We start from the raw sequence: 21099 nt of genomic DNA, 5'->3' as shown, positions 1-21099 counted from the left end.
AAGAGGGTGAGGGGGGCAAATCTTGGTGTGCTCCTTTTTTGAGTGCTAAATCTGCTCGCTCTCTCCTATAGGCAAGCCAATGTGCTAAAACATTTACAGCCTTCAAAGGTAAAGCCTGCCCCAGGAAACAGTGGAAGACAAGCCCTGTCTTTCAGCACAAACCGGTCTTTCTGGCTGGCAGGCACAATATTAAGTCGATCACTCCTTAATGGTGGCACATCCATCAAGAGCAAAGGATAGCTCCTATCTGCAGTTTACTATCGGGTCATCTTCTAAACGGAATGGAGCAAAACAAATTATAAATTCCAATTCCACCAATCCTCTCCCGACGCTTAAAAGTGCAACCAACCCACCAACGGCAAGAAAAAGCAGAATAACTTTCTCTTCGAAGCTTGACAAAGAATGACCCATTTGGCCTTGTTCGAAGTATAGGTTTGATTTATCATCTGGCTTCTCCCTCAGTTTACCACCAGACCATTCACGAGGTTCCGAGTTATATTTAACTAAAGCTAAACCCAACGACATCTGTGTTTCTGTTTAAGTGTCTTTTCATTGTTATTTATTTATTTATTTAGCAGTTGGAATAACAGGGCATCTAGGAGAGTGAAGAAATAAGAGACAACACAACCAATCTGAAAAGGTTTAAGGCAAGGCAGTACAGTAATGGTCTGGTGTGCGTGCACTACTACGTATCGCAAGATTTTTCCAAACTATGAGAAAGATCTCTGGAAAGTTTTAACCTGAAAGGCCTGTTCCAGGTTCCACATCATTTTCTTTCAGATCTCAGCTGCTCATTTCCACTCACTCTGCAACCAACTGCTTGCACTCTCTCACAGAGAATATTAAGACGACTTGATGCAAGGCCTGGAAAGTTGCGTTGAAACTTAATCAACAATGAGGTGCTGAGACCATCCACAACTGAATAGAGGTGGGGAAATGGTATGGAACCCGGAGCATCATCCTACAAGCCACCTTGAAAAGCTGTAATGCTTAGCTGGGGATAATGGCAGCTGTAGTTCATCACACCAAGGATCTACACACACTGGAGAAACCCCCCACTGATCCTCACAAAGCAACTTTAGATATATATGGCAAGAGAGGGGGGTGTCAAATTTAGAACATTGTGGGTGGGATCAACTGGGTCAAAATTTTCTATCTACTTGAAACAAAAGGGGTTGTGTAAGGTATGATACAGCTTTACAGCGACAGAAGCAGTCTATGTGTGTATGATTTCTGTCAATGCACTGCTTGGGTCTAACCAAGGTAAAAGACAAATTAAAACACAGGTGAAAACAGTGCTATCACCAGGATGCAGAATTTCTACCACTTATAAAAATTTCAGGCTTATATATATATTAACATTGACAAAAATAATACCGTCCGACAGATCTTTCTAAAAGCCATGCTGTTTGGCAAGAAAAAAAGAAGAAGAGGACGCCAAAGTTATGAAATCTCAAAACCCTTTATTGGTTATTCTTTTGTTTTTTTTACATTCTTAAAATGAGACACCCCCATTTCTTTGATATGTACAAGAATTTGAATAAGGCTGTTTTTTTTTTTTCTAAAGAACCCGCAAGTACGTTCCTGCTTTTACGTTTGCTCCACAAACCGCAGTTTATGGTCTCGATCCAGTCGTTAGGGGAGGAGCACCCTTCCGAAACCTAATCTTTTGAGGTTTTGTCTGGACGTTAAAAACAACAACCGCCCCCCAAGTCCCCCCCTTGCTGAGAACGGGAACATCTCTTCCCGACCTGAGTGGGGAGCAGCTGAAAAGAAAGGCAAAAAGGAATGCCTTTATTGGCTTGGAGCACAAATCGGAGATACGTGGGAATGCTTTGGGGGGTGGGTGGGTGGGAACGGTCCCTACTTTCTGTTTTTCCAAGGCACCATCACCCTGAAAGATCTCCAACCTCTCCCCCTCTTTAAAAGCTTGGGGGGGGGAGAGGGAAAGGCAGGTGGCTCCAGACACTCTGTTCTTTGGAAGTGAAAGAAGGAATTTATTCAAGGAGGTGCTAAAGCAGTAGCCGAGTTCTTTCGGGAGGTAGGAAAAGATAGGTTTCGTGGGTCCAGAGTAGGGGTAGGAGAGAGAGAAAGAAAGAGTGCCCACTCCCTGCTTATGTTCCCTTGGAAACATGACTTCAACAGGCACTTAAGAAACCCCTTCAAGTCCCACCCCCCCCTTCCCCAACCCTACAGCGGGACAAGCTGATGGGGCTGCACTACACCCAGACCCACATTTCTCTCTTCTTCTCTCTCTCTTTTTTTGGTTACATAAAGCAATGCATTATGAAGGAGTTTCTTTGGAGGGCATGGAGGTGCGAGGAGGGCGGGCAGAGATTTTTTTTCAACCTTGCTTTCCATCCGAAGGATTTTGCAAACAGATTCGCAATGACAGGATATGGAGCAGGGAGGGAGGGAGCAGAGGAAAGGGTTGCCCAGAAACAAAACAAAAAAATCAGGGCAGCAAAATACTTTACCCTGCCCTCCAGGTCAACGTGGGTTTGTTTGGTGGTGTTGGGTTTTTTTTTGGTGGCGGGGAAGTAGGGGGAAAACAGACGAGATGGGTTATAAATTTGAGAAGGCAAGAAGTGATTCCTACAGTGGAGAGGTTAACTGCCCCCCCCCACGCCAACACAAACACACTTCCTGGAGTGTCCTTTGGATGGGCGAATGAAATGGGGATGGAAATATATGGCTAAGTTATCTTTTCAACCCGTTTTGGGGATGAAAAAGTGTATTGTGCTTAAGCTTGCCAATTGCAGGGTAGGGGAAGGAAAATCCCGGGGAGGTAGCTTTCGTAAGACCACCACACAATCCCCTATAAAGGCAAAACAGGAGGATATTTCACTCCTCCTATCGGTTTTTAATTTTTTTAAAAAGGCTCTGGACTGTACACCTTAAAAGGATTTTGAAGAAGGGGGTAAACTTAAAAGTTGCACTGGCATATTAATTTTTAGAAATCCCCCACCCTTGCAAAGAGTTTATATATATATTCATATTTATATTTATATATGTATATAGACAAGTAAAAACTGTTCAATATTTCCCCCCGCCCCCTACATTTTTTTTCCTGGCATCCAGAAAGGAGAGAATAAAATTTACAGGATTTCCAAGATAAATGGGGAAGAGAAAGAAAGGAAAATAGATGAAAAGATCCAAAAGATCATCTCTGAGTTAAGGCAGCAAAACCAGCCCCCCCCCCCTCTGCCCCATCCATTTGTCCATCTGTCCCAGGAAGGGAGACGGAGGCAGGGGAGCTGCGCCCCCCCCAGCTCTAAGAGTCCCGATTCTCAAGGGTCAATTCCGCCGTGGCCCGCTGGAGCTCTGTGCTGATCCGGCGTCCCGCTACCGCTTCCCCGTAACCGCTGGGGTCTTCTTCCCCCTTCACCTTCTTGTCGTCGGTCTCCTCGGCCCCCGCGCCGGCTTCCAGACGCTGGTCCTCGCTCCAACGCCGCTTGAAGCGTAGCTTGAGCGGGATGCACTTGCCACCCTCTCCGGCCCGAGAGACCGGGGGCGCCACCGACGACGCCTGAGCTTCCTCCTCTTCGGTCTTCTCCAAAGGAGCCAGGGGCATCTTGAAGACCTCCTCGTCATCTTCGCTGATGTCTGTCACCTCCACGGTGAGATCTTCCTCCGACTCCCCCTCCGAGATGGGCTCCACCTTGATCTGGGGAAGCGGAGGCGGTGGTGGCGCCGGCTCCGGGGCGGAGGCCGAGGAAGACGGAGAAGGCATGGAGAGGGCGCTGCTGGACTCTCCGGCGGGCGCCGCGGGGGGCTGCTGCTTGTCGCGGTTGCGGCGCCCCAACGGGGGCGGCTGCAGCTTGAATTTGAAGGGGGTCGGGGGCTCCTCGGCCTGGGGGAGCGGTGGCGGGAGAGGGGGCTTCTCGAGGCGCTGAGGCTGAGGAATGACAATGTTGGGATAGTGCAGGAAGGCTCTGGGGCTGAGGTGGTAGTTATACACGCTCTGGGTGTGGGCCTGAAGGTAGCGCTTCATGTCCTCGGGGTTGAAGGAGAAATGGGAGCCGCTCGGATACATGGGGCTGAGGGTGGGCGAGGGGGTGTAGTTCATGTGGGTGGGTGTGAGGGGGAGGGCTGGGGATAACTGGGGGGGAAGGAGGGCCGCGGGTCCAGCCATCGGGGACACGGGGAAAGGGCTGAGGGGCTCCGGTACCCGAGGGCGAGGATAAACTCTGAAGAGGCTATCGTGGGCCAAGCGGGGGTGGCCCGGCACAGAGGGGCCTCGGAAGCCGACCGCCTCCCCTCCGCCACGCCTCTGCTCCTCCGCCAGGGACTCCTCCACTTCTGAGTTCGCCGAGGTGCCATCACTGCAGTCGCTGACTGAGCCGCGAGCCAAGCGGCGAGCCACGGCGGAGAAGACGCTGGGCGAGCGGAGATCCTCAGCGGGGGACAGCACGTCGGATGGCGTCGAGGGAGGGAAGCGGAAGTGCGAGCCGCCCGAGGGCACTGGTGGAGCGCTCTGAGGCACTGCCCCGCCTATGGGCATGGGAAAAAAAGTTGTTAGGAAAATGGCGGCATTGGGAAAATCCCCAGCTCATCTAGTGCTACCATTTCTTCACAAGGTTACTATAGAGCATGGTGGTGCAACGTTTAAACTGCAGGACCGCAGTGAAGACTCTGCTCAGGACCCGCGTTCGACCGCGGGCTCAGTTAGCTGGTTCAAGGTTACCTTCCATCCTTCTGAGGTTGGCAAACTGAGTAACCAGCCGGCAGGGGTGGGCAGGCAATCTATTACCTGCATAATGGAACTGTAAACCACCCAGAGAGAGTTTTAAACACTATGGGGTGGTTTATAAGCAACATACTTTGCCTTGACCATCATATGGCTCTGAATACTAGCTGTTGTGAGCTTCTCATAGGCATGCGATTGACCTCTTTGGGAACAGAAAGCTGGACTAGATGCACCTGTGCACCGAACCACCTCAGTTCCTGATAGGCTCATAATTGCACACGTAACCAGTTGCATCATACAGTCCTAAGAATTTTGAAAAGCAATGCTAGGTCAAACCAAAAGCCCATTTAGTTCAATATTCTGTACATATGATGGCTAACCAGATGCCATCAGGACTGTAAGTCCTGTACTTGCTCTGACTTTTGTCCTCTAGGAACATATACAGAAGCGTACAGTGGTGCCTCGCATAGCGAGGTTAATCCGTTCAGGATTAACCTTCGTTATGGCGAAACATTGCTGAACGGGACAGAAAAGTCCAAATGGGCCGAAAACTCACCGTTCAGCGATGCTTCCCGGGTCTGGCAGCCATTTTCGCGCCCTCGTTAAGTGAGGGCAGGGCGCAAAAACGCTGCGCGCGGCCATTTCGGGGCTTCCGGTGGCCATTTTGGAGCCGCCGAACAGCTGATTGTTGGGCTTCGTTTTGCGAAGATCGGTAAGCGAAACGCTTACCGATCTTTGCAAAGCGAGTTTTGCCCATAGGGGCCATCGGTATGCGATCGCATTTGTGATCGCTGAGACCCATCGCTATGCGATTTCATCGTTATACGGTGCGCTCGTTAAGCGAGGCACCACTGTACTTCCCTTCATAAGAATGATTCAAGGCTCTTTTAGATGAAACATGGGGCAATGAACATCACAAATGCCAAGCATATGCCCTTGTACAATTTTTCCCATGTAAGGTGGATAAAAATCAAACATTTTTAAAAATCAAAATTGACCTTAAATCCCAAGTTAAATTTTTAAAAAGTTATTTTCTTGATTTAAATCATCAAAAATAGTTCCCACGTGACTGTTTCTTTACCCTTCCTCAAACACAATCCCCTTTCAATTACACTTCTACAACAGGCTGCCACATCCCTTCTCAGCTGTTGGCCCTCGCCACGTTTTTAAAAACCACAACACCCAGAATTCCTGGATGCGTGCAACAATGGCCAGAGCTCTGGGGAGTTGAATTCCAATGACATCTAGAGATTCACAAGGTTGAAAGCCACTAAGCAATTTGATCCCAGGGGCGCTAATGAAGAGAAATCAATGCTCTAAGTGTCGCTATCACACTGCCCCCATAATGCATGAGGCGATGTGTGTAGGGCAACTGCTTGCATCTCAGCTGATGCTTCACTGCACCTCTAAATGTTCAAGATCATTCAGAGCAGAGTGAACACTGTCCAAAGCTAAGTAAAGGCAGGGGCCTTTTTTTTTTTTGCTTCTCATTTTGAAAATCATAGAATAACAGAGTTGGAAGGCACCTCTAAGGCCATCGGGTCCAACCCCTGGCTCAAGGCAAGAATCCAAGTCAAAGCACATTGGACAAAGGATGGTCCACTTTTCTCTTTAAAGACTCCATGCCGTCGCTCCACTTCCCGAGGTCATGGGTCTCATTGCACTGCTCTAACAGCAACCAGATTCCCCCCCGCCCGATATTCAGCCTAAATCTGGCTCCCTTTAGCTTCAGCCCATTGTTCTGTGTGTCCTTTTTTGAAGACTGCTATTGGGCCCCATTAGTGATGCTCGGGTGTGTTCCTTCTTTTGGACATTCATCTATCTTTACCTCTGAATCTGCTTTTCCAGTTCCTCCCACTCACCTGCCATGCCCATGTCAATGAAAGGATAGTTGACCAGCACCAGCTTGTTAAAGTTGAACTTGTAAGTGAAACGTTTTCCTTTGGTCTTGTGCAGGATCCGCTTGTTGTAGTAGTACCTGGAGGAGGAGGAGGAGGCAGAGAAGAGAAAGAACAAGGTCAGTGACTCATAAGCCCCATTGAACACCAACTACAGAGGCTCTTCAGGCTCTGAATAAACGTGGTGGGTGGCCTGTGGTTCTTGCACCGTTTTGAAAGGTCGACTTTTCCAGCCTGGTTGTTGAACAGCAACTATTCCTATTCAGAAGGGTCCAGTTATCGCTGCAAAAGTAGTACAGTGGTGCCTCGCTTAACGAGCGCACCATTTAACGAAGAATCCGTATAGCGATCCCTTTTTGGGGATCACTATACGGATCTGCCCCAATCGCCGCACTCGCTTTGCGACGATTGGGGCGTCCGGCGGCCATTTTGGAGCCGCCGATCAGCTGATCGGCGGCTCCAAAATGGCCGCCGGACGCGAAAATATCGCTGGAGGGGTGAGTTTGGACGCTTATTGGAACGCATTAAACTAAGTTTAATGCGTTCCAATAGGCTTTCCTTACCCGCACAGCGATGTTTTCGTATAGCGAAGGTTAATCCGGAACGGATTAACCTCGCTATACGGGGCACCACTGTACTGTATATATCACCTGGCTTGTCAATAACCACCCTGTGGGAAAGAAACCCCTCCTTCAGGGGATGACAGAAATCAGCCAGAGATGATTTTCACCATCCTAAAAAGGAGTCTGCAGATAAACAGAGGAGACACCGTTTTTGTGGTCGCAGGCTAGTAACCTGCACTTACTAGGCTGCAGGCGCAAATCGCCCCGAGCCCTCAATTTCCTATGCTTTCCTCTTCTCCAGCAGTAAAAGCAGCCAACACGACTTCCTCCAGATATGTAGAACTCTCATAATGAAAAACTGGCTGCTGAACGGGTGGGAGCTACTGCATGAGAAATCCGTACAGTTAAGGAAGTCCGAGTTAGGAGAATATCAGTAATTCTGGCCTCTGATGGAAGTCAGACCTTGTGGTCTCAAACTTTGTGCAAGGCACTAGGATGGCAATCACGGTCACCCTCAGGGTCCGGTCGCTTTATGTCCAGCTGGTCAAGTAGGGTCTCGACAGGTGGGGCAGGAGTTTTCTAGCAGATATCATTCCTTCCCATTATCTGCTACAGGATGGAGAAGGCAGGGACTGACTCTGAGCGTGTTATAACCTTACAACCACCAAGCTGGGAAGAATCCTATAGACTAGAGCACAGAATCCAGCCCCTGTCAAGAAGGTATAGGGGCAACAGAACTCAACCACCTCTGGCTCCACAGCCAGATACCTAAAATCACCGAGCTTTCCGGATCACAACTTCAAAAGTTCTGCCTGGGGAATTTTGGGTACCGCAGTCCAAACGTCACAAATCTGCACACCTCTAGCTGGAGGCCTTCAGCCTGAAAAGCATGTACTCTGTCATTCAGCCACAGTGCCTATCTTCCAGCAACTGTACTACAAATCCCATCATCTCTTCCTTTGGGAAGCCACATGTTCTGTCGTATGTTATAACCCAACTAAGGTGGCTGGACAACTCTTTTATTATTAAGAGAGGGGAGGGGAGTGCTCCAGGAGGTGACAGAGTCTCCTTTGCTGACTAGGTAGAAGATGAATGGATATAGTTTAGCAAGGGGCTGGATTACATGTCCTCTTAAAATCTCTTCCAGCTCCTGGGAAACTAGGATTATTTCAGATTGTTTTTCTCCAAGTGATCCTAATGGGCACGTGGGCTGCATCTAGTCTTTTAATGATTCTGTTTGCACAACAGTAGGGACTAAAGATGGTGCCTTATGCTTATTTGGGCCATTGAGCTAAGCATTACACAGCCTTCAGCAAACCATACTCTTAAACACCCCCCCATTTCTACGACATTTAAAAAAAGGTCTACCTTTCAAAGCTGTTGTGAGACAGTATCCCAAAAAAGCACGCCCACTCTAGGAGTTCTGAGCCTCTTTGGGAAACAAGTGGAACACAACAAAACATAATGATCAGGGACATGTGTGTGTGTGTGTGTGTGTGTGTTTACCACCTTCTCCCCTTAAAAATCCCAGACTGTGCACCAAAAATAAATGATGCAATACAGTGGTGCCCCGCATAGCGATGATAATCCGTTCTGAAAAAATCGTCGCTATGTGGATTCGTCGCTATGCGGTGCAAAAAAGCCCATAGGAATGCATTAAAACACGTTTAATGCGTTCCTATGGGCACAAAACTCACCGTTATGCAGAAATCCTCCATGTGGCCGCCATTTTCGCTGCCCAGTAAGCGAGGAAAGGGCGCAAAAACACAGCGGGCAGCCATTTTCTTTACCCGCCGGCCATTTTGGAACCGCTGATCAGCTGTTGGAAAAACATCGTTATGCGATAATCGGTAAGCGAAACAGCTTACCGATCATCGCAAAGCGATGTTTTCCCATTTAAAACATCATTATGCAATCGCTTTTGCAATCGCAAAAACTCAATCGCTATGCGGATTCATCGTTAAACAAATTGCTCATTAAGCGGGACACCACGGTAATTGTCTATAGCTGAACGTTTTCTACAATTTGTTTTGCTTTCAAAGTCTGAAAAACCGCACTGTTTGTGTTTACAGTTTCTTGAAGAGCAGGGCAAAACATTTAGCTAAATCTTGGCATAAGCAGGTCCAGAAAAAGCAGCTGGTGACAGTAACACAATTGACAGCAAACTGTTATCAAAGACTAAAATATATTTTTATACTGTTCTGTTTTATTTTGTAAGCCGCCCCGAGTAGACATGGTCTAGAGAGGCGGGGTAAAAATCAAATAAATAAATAAAATAAATAAATAAAACCCGACAGTCTCTCCACCCGGGCCCACCTCTGGGATGTCAACGGAGATGATCTGCGCATTTCTAAAGCTTTAAGGACTTAACAACATGCAAAAATTTTTTAAAAGCCATGGGATGCTGAAGCCTACATCAGACATTAATCCTGCAGGGACACTCAACGACACCATGGTTACCGCAGGCCGGGGATGGGAACATAGAACATGGACTGAGGAGAAGACTTTTTCTAGATCCTGGTCTGTGTCGGCCCATCTCTCCCACGCACGCTTCTCCAGGCCTCACCTCAAGGCTCTGCTCAGCTTGTCGTAGTTCATTTGAGGCTTGCACTTCCTCACCCCCCAGAGGCGGGCCACCTCGTCCGGATCCTTGATGACAAACTCCCCGTAGTCTCCCTGCCAGGCGATGACATCATGGTATTCCTCTTTGCGCAGCAGTTCCAGGATAAAATGCCACAGCTGGATCTGACGCGAGCCGGGGCTGGACTCCGGCTTGTAGGCCCAGTCTGGGAAGGCGAACCCTGGCAACGAGAAGAGCCGAGTTAGCCCGTTCGGGATAAAAGGCAGAAGCACGGAGAGAGGAGGAGGAGGAGGAAGAGGAGAAGAAAAAACTTTTCTTTTTTTTGGAAAAGGAAAAAGACATACTTGGAACAAAGGCTTTGCTATTTCCCACACTGGCATCCACTTCCTGCATCCTATCAGTATGTGATGGCAGAAAGGCTCAATGGCTACATCAAGGTCAGACTGGAACACCCAAGACCCCAAATGGTACCTCCGTCCAGGACACAGAAACTGCCAGGCAGGGCATGTGGATTCCACCCCCCCCTTACTCCCCAACATGTATGAGGGGAGGGAAAACAGGAAACCGGCTGCTGCCGCCGTCGCCGCTGCCTCTCCCCTTGTGCAGCCAGGCGGCTGGGAGGCTGGCCAAGCCGCCTTGCGACTTCCAGGCGAGGTCTTGTCCAGATCTTCCTCCAAGCGTAGGTGGGGAGGGAGGGAGGGAACAGCCTGCGTTTGCCTCTTGATCTCAAGCCTCCCTACCTGGAGGAACAGGGTAAAGAGCTGGCAGCGCCTCTGACGCCCTGGGACTCCGCTCCCAAGTTAACCCAAGAGTCCGGGCCAGGAGACGCATACCTGGACATCCATCACATACACACACCCTCCAACGACAGAGGAAGGGGACGCAGGAGAAGGGAGCACAGGGGGAGAAAATCGGGGGGGGGGGGAGAAAGGAGCTCAGAGCTCCAACTCAAAAACTCTTGGAAAGAATCAGCCCCATTATGGCAGCGGGGGGGGGGGGGGGAGAAGCATCAACATGTTTGGAAGCATGCGCATGTGTGCGGAGGGTGTGTGTGTGTCTTTGTGCCATGTTCTCACTGGGCAGAGTGGTGGTGGGGGGATGGTTAGTGGCTGAGGTCAGCAGCTCCAGACAAGGGGCCCTTTTTTCCAGCCACGAGGCAGCGGCCTAGCCCGACTCCCAAGCATTCCTGGGGAGGGGGGAAAAGACGCAGAAGTCTGCCCGAAACACGGCTTCCCCTAGAAACCCCTACGGCAACTCATGCCAGTCTCCACCAGCAGCCCCCAAAGTCAAAACTCTTGAGGATGAACGGAGGTGCGGACAAAGGTGGTCGCTCTCCCTCGATACCACGCAAAAATGGGCTCCTTCGGCCAGGGACGAAAAGTCCCTCTTTACCCCTCTGCTCCGTGAAGGGCCCGTTTTTCCCCCTCTGCCTTGCCTTTAGAAGCAGGAAGTCGGAAAATAAGGACCACGGATGGTTTCCCAGCACGCTTTAGGGCATGGGATCCTCTCCTTCCGTCTGGCAAACGAAGTGGCCCTCTGAACCGAGCGAAGCCAAAATGTCTGGGATGCCAAAGTGACGAGAACGGGGTTCGGTACCCTTTCAAACTTGGTAATGGAACGGGACTCCTCTGTTCCTCCAAACACACCCCTCTCCCCTCAGAAATACATCCCACCTTTTTGGTATAGAGATAAAATTCCCCTCTCCCACGGAGTCTTCACAACAGCCCTGTGAAGCAGGCCAGTAATTATAGCACGGGACAAACCACAATGTCCCTGAGAAAGTCAAGAGAGCGCTAATTTAGGAGGACCTTTCTCAGCACCATTTACGCAGGTTCTTCTCCCCCTCCCCTCTTCTTTTCTCCCAATACACTTTTATATCTCTTTCTCTAAAACTGCTGAGCCTATACCCAATGCCTTGTGGGGGGGGGATGTCTGAGCTTTGCCGGGGGGGGGGGGAAGGGAGGTGAGGGAGGGGGGCTGTGGTTTCCCATTTCCCAAACCCCAGGCGCTCTGAGCCCATCAATAATTCAGGGCTCTGTAATGGAGGCTGGGGATGCGGGCGCCGGCTCAAGGGCATCGGCAGAGACCGAGCCATTAGGATGGTGATGTCATCTACAAACAGGGGTGGGAGGGCTAGCAGCCAGCCCCACACACATGCCAACCATGGGGGGGGGGGTTGTTTCTCCGAGTCAAGACCCATATTACACTACCCACAGCTAAGAATTTGCTAACAGGTGAGGGGAGAGGCCTGAGGTGTGTGTACCCCAGCCGGCCAAGAGTTGTGCACCCCAACGCAAGGGAACCCGAGCATCGTTCCCTCTGCTTCGCTCCCCTGGCACTGCAGGCCCTTTACAAACAGAAACCACCCTACCCACCCACCCCACACACGAAGTACCAGTCTCCAGGCAACGGGCAACAGCAAGGGAGACAGAAGCTAAAAATAAACTGGAGGAAGAGAGAAGAGACAGCATGAACTGGGCAGCCCCCCCAAGAGGCAGCCCCAGGCACCCCGTTAAGCGGCGGGGACCCAGGCCGTCCGAGGAGGCCCCGTTCGGTGGCACAGAAACTTGACCGCCGATCGGATGCTCGCACGGGACCCCCCCCCCGGCATGAGCAACAACTACCACACTCTCCTTGTTCTCCAGCGTCAGCCACATCTCCGTTCCACAAGGGGGGGCAATGTGAAGTTCTAGGGGAAGCCAGCCTCCTTTCGAAGCGCTTTGCACAAGAGCAGGGAGAGACTCGGAGTGAGTAACTATCCAGTATGCATCATGCATGAGTATCTAAGGCCCTCTCTTAGGGAACGGGGGACGTAGAAGCTTCTTCAAACCAGGTGCCACTTTTTTTGGGAGGGGGAGAGGAAGGGTAGGAAAAACAAAAGACCCCCCCCATGCTTCCCCCACATGCCCCATTTCTTTTTCTTTAGGTTTTCATATATTTTTTTGGGCCTGATCCATGTTCCAGTTCTGCCCCATCTGCACCAGACTGGATGGATTCATCCCATCTCCCAGTTGGGGCGGGGGGGCAGGAGAGAAACAAGCACGCCTTGCTCCCACTCCTCCCCCGGGCTGCAGCATCTGAGTCAGCCCCACTTACACACACACAGGCCTGTTCTCGCTAATTAGCAAGGCGGTGGGGGAAACGGGGGGGGGGGGAGAGCTGTGACATCAGCCGCCTGCCGAGATCCAAACACAGTGTGCTGAATGGGCTACTGTTCTCTGGCTGGTGCTACCAGATACGCTGGGTGTATTCTCCAACCCCTACCCCAGTGGAGTTCTCCCCGGGTATAACAGAGAAAGAGGAAAGCGCGTGCACGCACACACACCCTGGGTTCAGAAGAGGGAGCAATTATTCCAACACTCACATGATGATTACAATCAGGGCATTCCCCCCCCTTTTACATGTACACCCCGGAGCATCTCTGTATAACCTTCCAAGTCAAAAGACTGCTGTTTTGCACAGCTAGGAACCCTCGGCTTCCCATAACTCAGTGTCTTCTTCTTAAGGATGTGTGGCTGTGAAATAGGATCAAAGGTGGATAAATGTCAAGTTTTGGGCGTTATAAGAATTCTCAATCACAGCTGATTAAATGGGAGGTCCGCCGGGTACCGACCAGCACTCAGAGATGCTACCCTAGGGTTGGACCAGACCAGACTCAATGCCAGGTGGGATAACAAAGCTCTACAACACCACAACAAGCCTTGTTGTAGAAGAAGGGGGAGGAAGGAAAGTGAAAAGCAGGATTACCGCTCAAACCCCTCCCGCATAAGAATGTTGACTGGATACCAAATTGATGGGATGTATTTCATAACAGGGTCAGCTGCAAAACCCATTCCACTGCTAGTGAAGGATGCAAGCCAATAGAGGGGTGGTGGTGGTATGTATTGCAGCTATGATCTGACACCCCCCCCACTCCACCCAGAGCTATACAGCATTTTAGACTCTCACCCACTGACACTGTCCCAGTATAAGGCACTAGGTACATACGTCCTTGCTCTTCTGTCAGGCGTAGGAAGGAAGGAGGAAGTGGAAGGAAGGAAGGAAGGAAGGAAGTATTTGGTCCCACCCCATTGCTCCATCCCTCAAAGGCACAATCCTCTTATCAATACCCACCAACACCCACCCCCAATATTCCAGCTCTTTTGTCCTCTCACTGATCAGTTTAACACAGTGAGTTAATCTTCCAGTAAAGGGGCTTGATTCAGGTAGCAGATGTTACATTTTTTAAAAAATGAAAAGTTAGCCACATACACACAACTTCTGCTCTCTCTCTCGCAATTTAAACCCATGTCTTAGAAACCAGGAATCCTGAGATGTAGCTTCTCTCGTGGCCGAAATCCTCTTTTTATTTTCTCTGTCTCTACAGAATAACACGGTGCATCGCCAACTGGATTACCTTTGCTTCCAGGGGGCACGGAGAACCTACCGTGTTTCTCCCCCCACTCAACCTCACGATCTCTCCCCCTCATCCAGGGAGGAAGAGAGGCAGACAGTTCACTAGCCGTATCCCAGACTCGGCTACTGCTTCCAACCCCTCCAACCACCCACCCTAAAAAAAAAAAATGCTGTTGCCACCATGTCTCCAGTCAACTAAGCCATTTCACTTGCCAGCCCCGGGGAGGGAGGTGGTAAAAACCACCGTCTGTCGGCTGGCATGGCCCCCAGGCCTGGCATGAACCAACAGCAGCCCCGTGCCAAAGGGTGGAGAGGGAAGAGAAGACGAGACACACCAGCCACCCTATACCACACAAGACGGGTCTGTACCACCCACGCACCCCGAAGCCATATCCTTTCCACGCGTTCCAAGGGGGGGGGAATACTTGTGTGTGTGATCTGATCTTCCCCATCCTCCCACCCCGTCTTTTATGGGTCCCAGATGCCCCACCAAGAAGGCATCCACACAAATGGATTTTCTCTTTCCCACCCCCCCCACCCTGGCGCCCTACAATCCACAGTCGTCTTCGAACAAGAATCCACGTGCCTTCGCGCCAGAGATCCATGCCACCCACCCACCCACGGTGGGAACAAGCACAATTCTATCCCAGGATCAGTTGTGGGGGGGGGGGGGTGGAGAGAGAGAGAGAAATACCTCCCACTCTCACAGCATGCCCCCACAGAGGGACGGAGAGTAATAAGGGGCCATGCTTCCGCGAGAGGCAAAGCGCCACACATACAATGCGCGGAGTGTTTGCAAAGTCCAGCTCTGCCTTGCAACTTTCTTTGCAGCCAAACCCGGTCCTCCACGCCCCCCCCTTCGTATTTTCCACTGCTTCCTAAGAGAGTGTGTGTATATATGTACGTGTGTGTGTGTGCATGCGTCTGGGAGCTGAAAACTGCTCCTCCTTGCCAGACTTTAGTAATTTTTTTTTTAAATTTCAAAGCTCAGCTGAAAGGGGACTCCATCTTAACACACTTTACCGCCTTTTGTCTAGGTTACTAACTCAAGGCTAGCTCCACCAAACCCTCCTTCCCTCCACCCCCCCCCTTTGGTCTATTTTGGAGAAGGAGCTGTATTTGCTGAGGGATTTCCTGGAAGACAGAAGAAGAAGGAAAAAAAAAACAGAGGGGTGGGAGGGGGCTGGGATGCGAAGAACACTAGAAATTAAGTTGGTATCTCTTTAAATTACCCCCCCCTTTTACACACTCCAAACCACACCACCCCTGTGACTAATCCCCCGAGCCAGAAGCTAAAAGGGCTGGAATTCAATCCCAGCTTCAGGGGGAAAAAAAACAGGGAAAAAAAAAACCACCCTTAATATTACATCACTCCCCAATGCCAACAGCTTCTTAAAGCCACATGCACAAAGTACACCATTCTCTGGGTTTTAGCAAGCAAAGTGAGGAGGGGGGGTAAAGAAGGGGGGGGGTCCATGCGCCTCCAAAGCTAGAAGCCACATCAGAGGCAGTCGGAAAGCGGGATGCCAGCGAGGGGTGAGCAAGAAAAAAGAAATCGGCTACACAACTCTCACACACACACACCCCTATTACCACATATAGAAACTGGGGATTGTATTTTAAAAACAATTTTTAAAAAAATGTTTAAGACTTAGGAAAAAATCAAGTGTGGATCTGGATAAGTACCGCATGTCTACGGGAGATTCCAAAAAAAAAAGGGGGGGGGGCCTAGAACTGCTGCAAGATTTTATTTTGCTAGCAGTTTGGGTGAGGCCCAGGAATTATTATTAAGGGTTTTTTTTTAAAATTTGTTTTTTAACGGACGCCCAAAGAAAAGAACTTTCCCAGAGTTTAAGGAAAGGGTGGGAGGGGGGGGAGGAAGAAGAGTTTGCGGTGGCTTGACTATTGCAAATAGGGAGTGCGAGGGGAAAGACAAGTCTGAACAGAAGCAAAGAGCTACTTAAAAAAAAAAAGATGCGAGATTCCAGGAGACAGACAATCAGGCTGGGAAGGGAGGGGGGGGAGGGTGGCGCCAGGGGGGGATGGTATGGAAGGTCTGAACAAAACCAGAGAGTGAGAGAGAGAGGAAAGAGGGGGGGGGGGTGAAGAGAGGAAAGAATCTGGCCCCTCCCCAGGCTTTTGCAAAAAAATATATATAATAATAATTACAAAAGGAACTGCTCCCTATTTAGCCCCCCAACTTTGGGAGTTATGCTTCTCCGCCTCTTAATGCAAACTCAGCTTTGTCTCTTTCCGGCTCCCTCCCCCTTTATATACTCAAGAGCAAAGTCCACCAAAAACCCCCAAATACCTGCCTTGGAAGAAGGGGCTCCCAACCCTATTTTTTTTTCCAAAAGCACCGAACACACAGCAACAGTCCAGTTTAGGTGACCCCCCCTTCAAGAAACATACACACACAAGCAAAACTCCCACCCAGCAAAAAAAGAGGCTCAGCCACTCTCTCCCCACTTTCCAGGGGGGAAAAAATGAATCAAAGCAGGATTCGAAAATAAGTTACTTTGCTCGATTTTGGTGAAAAAGAGAAGCGGTGGGGGGGGGGCAAGCACCCCCTCCCTTTTAAAGGAGGTTGAAGTCCAGTGTTTTAAGGTTGGAGATTAACCTCTCTTCCCCCCCCCCCCCAGCCAAGACAAGATCGGGACTAGATTTAAGGAGGATCGTGAAAGAAAGCAGTCCAGAGAGTGAAATCTCCTTTTTTTCCCCCCCTCGGGGTCCAGGTCTCCATAAACCTGGCTATCTGGCAAACAGGTCTCCTCGTTGCAAGAAGTGGGGAGAGGGTCCCGGGCGAGAGACTTCCTTTCTCTCCCCCCCCCCCCCCGATCGTCCGCGCGTGCCTCTAGGGGCGATCGCCGCCAGCGCCACCTTAACACCACGTTGTTGGTCGGAAACAAAAAGTTCCTTTTTCGAACGCCGCGTTTCCAGTTTGGAACGCGCTGCAACTTTTTCTCCATTCTTTCTCTCCCCCCCCCCCGTGCACACACAGACACACACATACGCGCACACAAAACACAGCAGCCACCGGCTTCCACCCACTCGACACATTCTTAGAAAGGGCCTGGGGGGGGGAAACGATGAGAAGACATAAAGAACGTACGTTACTTTCTTTCCTCCCCCCCCCCGGTAACCGGGGAAGCAAACACACACACACACACGCACACACACCCCAGCGCTCAAACCCACTCGTCTCATCTGTGTTTCGTGAGTCACTTTTTGAGCGTTTCCAAGGCGAAAAACTGGGAGCAGATGCGAGGAAGGACGTGGGTCTGGGGTACAGCCCCCCCTTCTTGCATGGATCCACGGGGGGGGGGAAGAGGCGGCGAGCTCCCCAAAGAGAGCCCCCCCACTCCCCTTATGGATACCCAAGCCTTGTTGCGTGCAGGAGCAACGTGGCGCTCAGGGCCCCCCCCCTTGCAACGCCTCTATAGAACAACATCAGTGTGCGGCCCCCCCCCGGCGCCAAAATCTGGGTTCACTTTCTCCGAATTCGTTCCCCACCCACGCCGATCCCGTGTTTTTTTTTAAACGCCCCCCCAAGGGGAAGGGGAGGGAAGCCCCCCCCACGGGGGCCACGGCCTCCCTCCACTTTCACAAAAATCAGGGCCCGCTCCATTTGAATCAAACCCCCCCCAATTTATTCTCCAGCCTTTGCAGAACAATCGGACGGGGGTGGAAGGAGAAGCCCTGCGGGGGCACCGGGGGGGGGGCGGACCCTCCTGCTTTAGCAAAAAATCCCCCCCGCCCAAAAGCCACCCCCAGAACTCAGCTCTTCTTCTCCCCCCCGTTGGAAAATGTGGATGCGGGGGGGGGGGGGGAAAAGAAAACTAGGGACTTCCAGCGCCCAGCGCCGCCGTCCTAAGGCCAGCAAAAGTCCCACGCAAGACCCGAGCAGGGAAATGCAACAGGTTCTCCCCCCCCCCCAACCAAGACGCCGCTTGCAAACTCCGGCGGAGGCGAGAGAGAGGAGGAGGGGGGGCTGCATCTTGCGCTCCCTCGCCCGCCTGCCCGCCGCCTGCGCCGGATCTCCCCCAAGAGGAGGCTTTACGGGCAGGAAATCAGAGCTAAGTAGCCTCCATTAGAGCTGGCCAGGGATGGACGGGAGGACCGGGGGGGGGGGGCGGTCGGCGAACCCGCCCCCCCTTGCTTGCAAGGCGAATCCCCACCCCCCCACTCCCTCTTTCCCTTCCCTGCAGGAAACCTCCATTGTAGTTTTCCCCCAAGAAACAAGACTTGGGAGAACCGAAACCCCGAGGCGGATGATCTCTCTCTCCCCTCTCTTCCCCCCCCCCTCCGGCCACGCCGAAGGCCCAGATCCTGCGATGGACACCCCCCCCTTTCCTGACCCCCCCCCGGCTCTTCTCTCTCTCTTTCCTTGCTGCCGGCCCTTTTGCATTCAGCACCGAATAGGTTGTGGCTTTTCTCCCTTTCTCTCCCCCCCCCGCAACCATTTCCCTACAGTTTGTCCCAGTCAGTTTCCCAAGAACCCCTTTTCCCGCGGGGGGGGGTTTGGGGTGGAATCTGAATGCACTCAGGATCCTGCCCCCCCCAACCCCGCCATGGAGAGAAAGTTTCTGGCATCCCTTCCAACTTTCCAGCCCACGTGTCGGTGTCCTTGTCGTAATCCTGAGACCCCCCCCTTTTCTTCTTCTCCAGCTAGTCCTCTGCCACCTCGCCGCCCCCCCCGCCAAGCACTCAACCTCGGTCCCCCCCCGCAGTCCCCACCTGCGTCCGCCGGGGTCTTCATGGCTCCTCGCGCGCCGCCACCAGCCGCCGCCGCCGCCGCCGGGTCGGTCTCCGGCTCTGGCCCCCCTCGCCTCCCCCCCCTCGGCCTCATATGGAGCCGGGACGCCCACGCCCCCCCGATCGGACGTCACCGCCGCGTCGCTATGGACACGCTGAGCCCGCCCCTCCGCCCCAGCCTTCCCGGGGGCTCCGCCCACAAGAGCTCAGAGAGGGGGACCGGGGGGGGGCGCTTAAAGGCGCCGCGCGAAATGCTGGCGAGCGCCTGGGTTGGGATGAAAGTTGTGCGATGGGGCGGGTGGAGTGTGTGGGGAGGGTGCCCTCCTACCAGGTACACAAGGCATAGTAGGTCTTTAGATTCCAGCAGAAGAAGCCCAGAAATATTATCTATACACCTGGAGAGTCATCAGAAAATAAATAAATAAAAGATGCTTCCCATCATCTTCTTCCCACCATCATCTTGCGTCAGGGAAAGCTGCATTCTGCAACTCACATACATACATACATACATACATACATACGTATGTATGTATATATATATATATATGTGTGTGTGTGTGTGTGTGTGTGTATATATATATAGTGTGTGTGTGTGTGTATATATATATATATATATATATATGCATAGGCATCCTTCAGTCTCGAGAGACTATGGTAACATACTCTGAATCGAGGAGTGTCCTCTCCAGAGCATGAAGCCCGGGTAAGGTAATATGGAGGATAGGCTGTTACCCAAGCAGCAGATCCCCCCTCTCCACATTGCTGAAATGGTCCAATGGAAAGGCAAGAGCCAATACAACTGGTTCCAGCAATGTCGCAGGAGTTGGCAGAACGACACATGCTGCCTTCGGGACTCCAGCTCCGGATTTTGCCTCGAGGTTAACTCCTGAAGCCTTTTCCATGAGTGGATATAGCCACAAGGCAGTGGAGGTTTGAAATTGGAGTTTTCCTTCTCCTAGATGGGCTGCCTTCCATGGCTGACGAGCCCCACCTACCCGGCCTGCTCTTTAATAGTGCAAAAATATGATCTGATCCTTAAAACTTTCCTGACTACATGGCTTATGCAAATCTCATTGGCTTTCCTATTTACCATATTAAGGCCAGATATAAAATTTGAGAAAAAAAAAAACTCAGCAAGGCATCCATGCAAACAGACCTGGCCTTCGCCCTCAGCCCAGCTTCCTAGGTAAAAGGGTCCAGGGTCCTGGAACACACTCTTTTAAAGGAGGAAGTCCCACCCCTAGGCCCCACCCCCAGGCCATGTGCTCAGGAGACAAAAAGAAAGCACAGGGGAAAAAAAAACTCAGCAATATATATATATATATATATATATATATATATATATATATATATATATATATATATATATATATATATATATATATATATATATATATATATATATATATATATATATATATATATATATATATATATATATATATATATATATATATATATATAGTGTGTGTATATATATATATATATATATAGTGTGTGTGTGTGTATATAGATATATAGATATATATGTATGTATATGTATATATATGTGTGTATATATATACTGTATATATACTGTATATATATACTGTATATGTGTGTGTGCTGCCCTTTGATGGGAAGCATCTTTTATTTAATTATTTTCTGATGACTCTCATATTCTGACTTCCATATGTGTGTGTGTGTGTGTGTGTGTGTGTGTGTGTGTGAAAAATATTAAAACTATTTAAAACAGCCCATACTTTAGGACCTGACCTGAACTATTTGAGGAGGCAAAAATGTTGAAAATTAGAAAAGACAATTACGCTGGGAAAGGCAGAAGGCAGCAGGAAGAGAGGAAGACCAAATATGAGATGGACCGACTCTCTCAAGGAAGCCACAGGCCTGAGTTGAAAAGAACTGAGCCGGGCAGTTGAAGATGGGAGATTCTGCAGAGATGACTCATATATAGGATAGCCATAAGTTGGAGGCGACATGTCAGCACATAACAACAACAACTTGCGGGACCCAAAATGTGGGGATAGCCAGGACTGGAGCCATCCCGCAAGAACAGTATCGTGCTAGAAAGTGTGAGCTATTTTAAATGGTTTTAAGTGGTGTTGTTAGGTGCCTTCAAGTGCTATTTTTAGTAGAAAGCAAGGATAATAATGCAATCTCTCTATATAAATACACAATAAGTCTCTGAAAGGCTTTCTAGTAGTAATACCTAAACAGTTC

At 50.5% G+C, this 21099-nt stretch overlaps 1 protein-coding gene across 3 annotated transcripts in view; it reads right to left on the bottom strand.

Annotated features, from left to right (window-relative positions):
- Window positions 1-1443: 1443 nt before the first annotated feature.
- Window positions 1444-21099, bottom strand: part of ERF (ETS2 repressor factor) — a 38965-nt gene continuing 19309 nt past the window's right edge. The window contains exons 1-4 of one of the 3 annotated variants that reach the window (XM_072979865.2): window positions 18865-19020; window positions 9718-9952; window positions 6553-6668; window positions 1444-4494 (exon numbers count right to left, since the gene is read on the bottom strand). In XM_072979865.2, the coding sequence (XP_072835966.2) occupies window positions 3275-4494; window positions 6553-6668; window positions 9718-9952; window positions 18865-18976 (1683 nt within the window). In that variant the 5' untranslated portion in view covers window positions 18977-19020 and the 3' untranslated portion in view covers window positions 1444-3274. Of the gene's footprint in view, window positions 4495-6552; window positions 6669-9717; window positions 9953-10076; window positions 12094-18864; window positions 19021-21099 lie in introns of those variants that run through there. The other 2 variants (XM_072979867.2, XM_078380328.1) reach the window with 2 other exon arrangements.

The sequence above is a fragment of the Pogona vitticeps genome, chromosome 9 (genome assembly GCF_051106095.1).
Source record: "Pogona vitticeps strain Pit_001003342236 chromosome 9, PviZW2.1, whole genome shotgun sequence".
NCBI lineage: Eukaryota > Metazoa > Chordata > Lepidosauria > Squamata > Agamidae > Pogona > Pogona vitticeps.
This window is presented reverse-complemented; position numbering and strand designations above follow the sequence as displayed.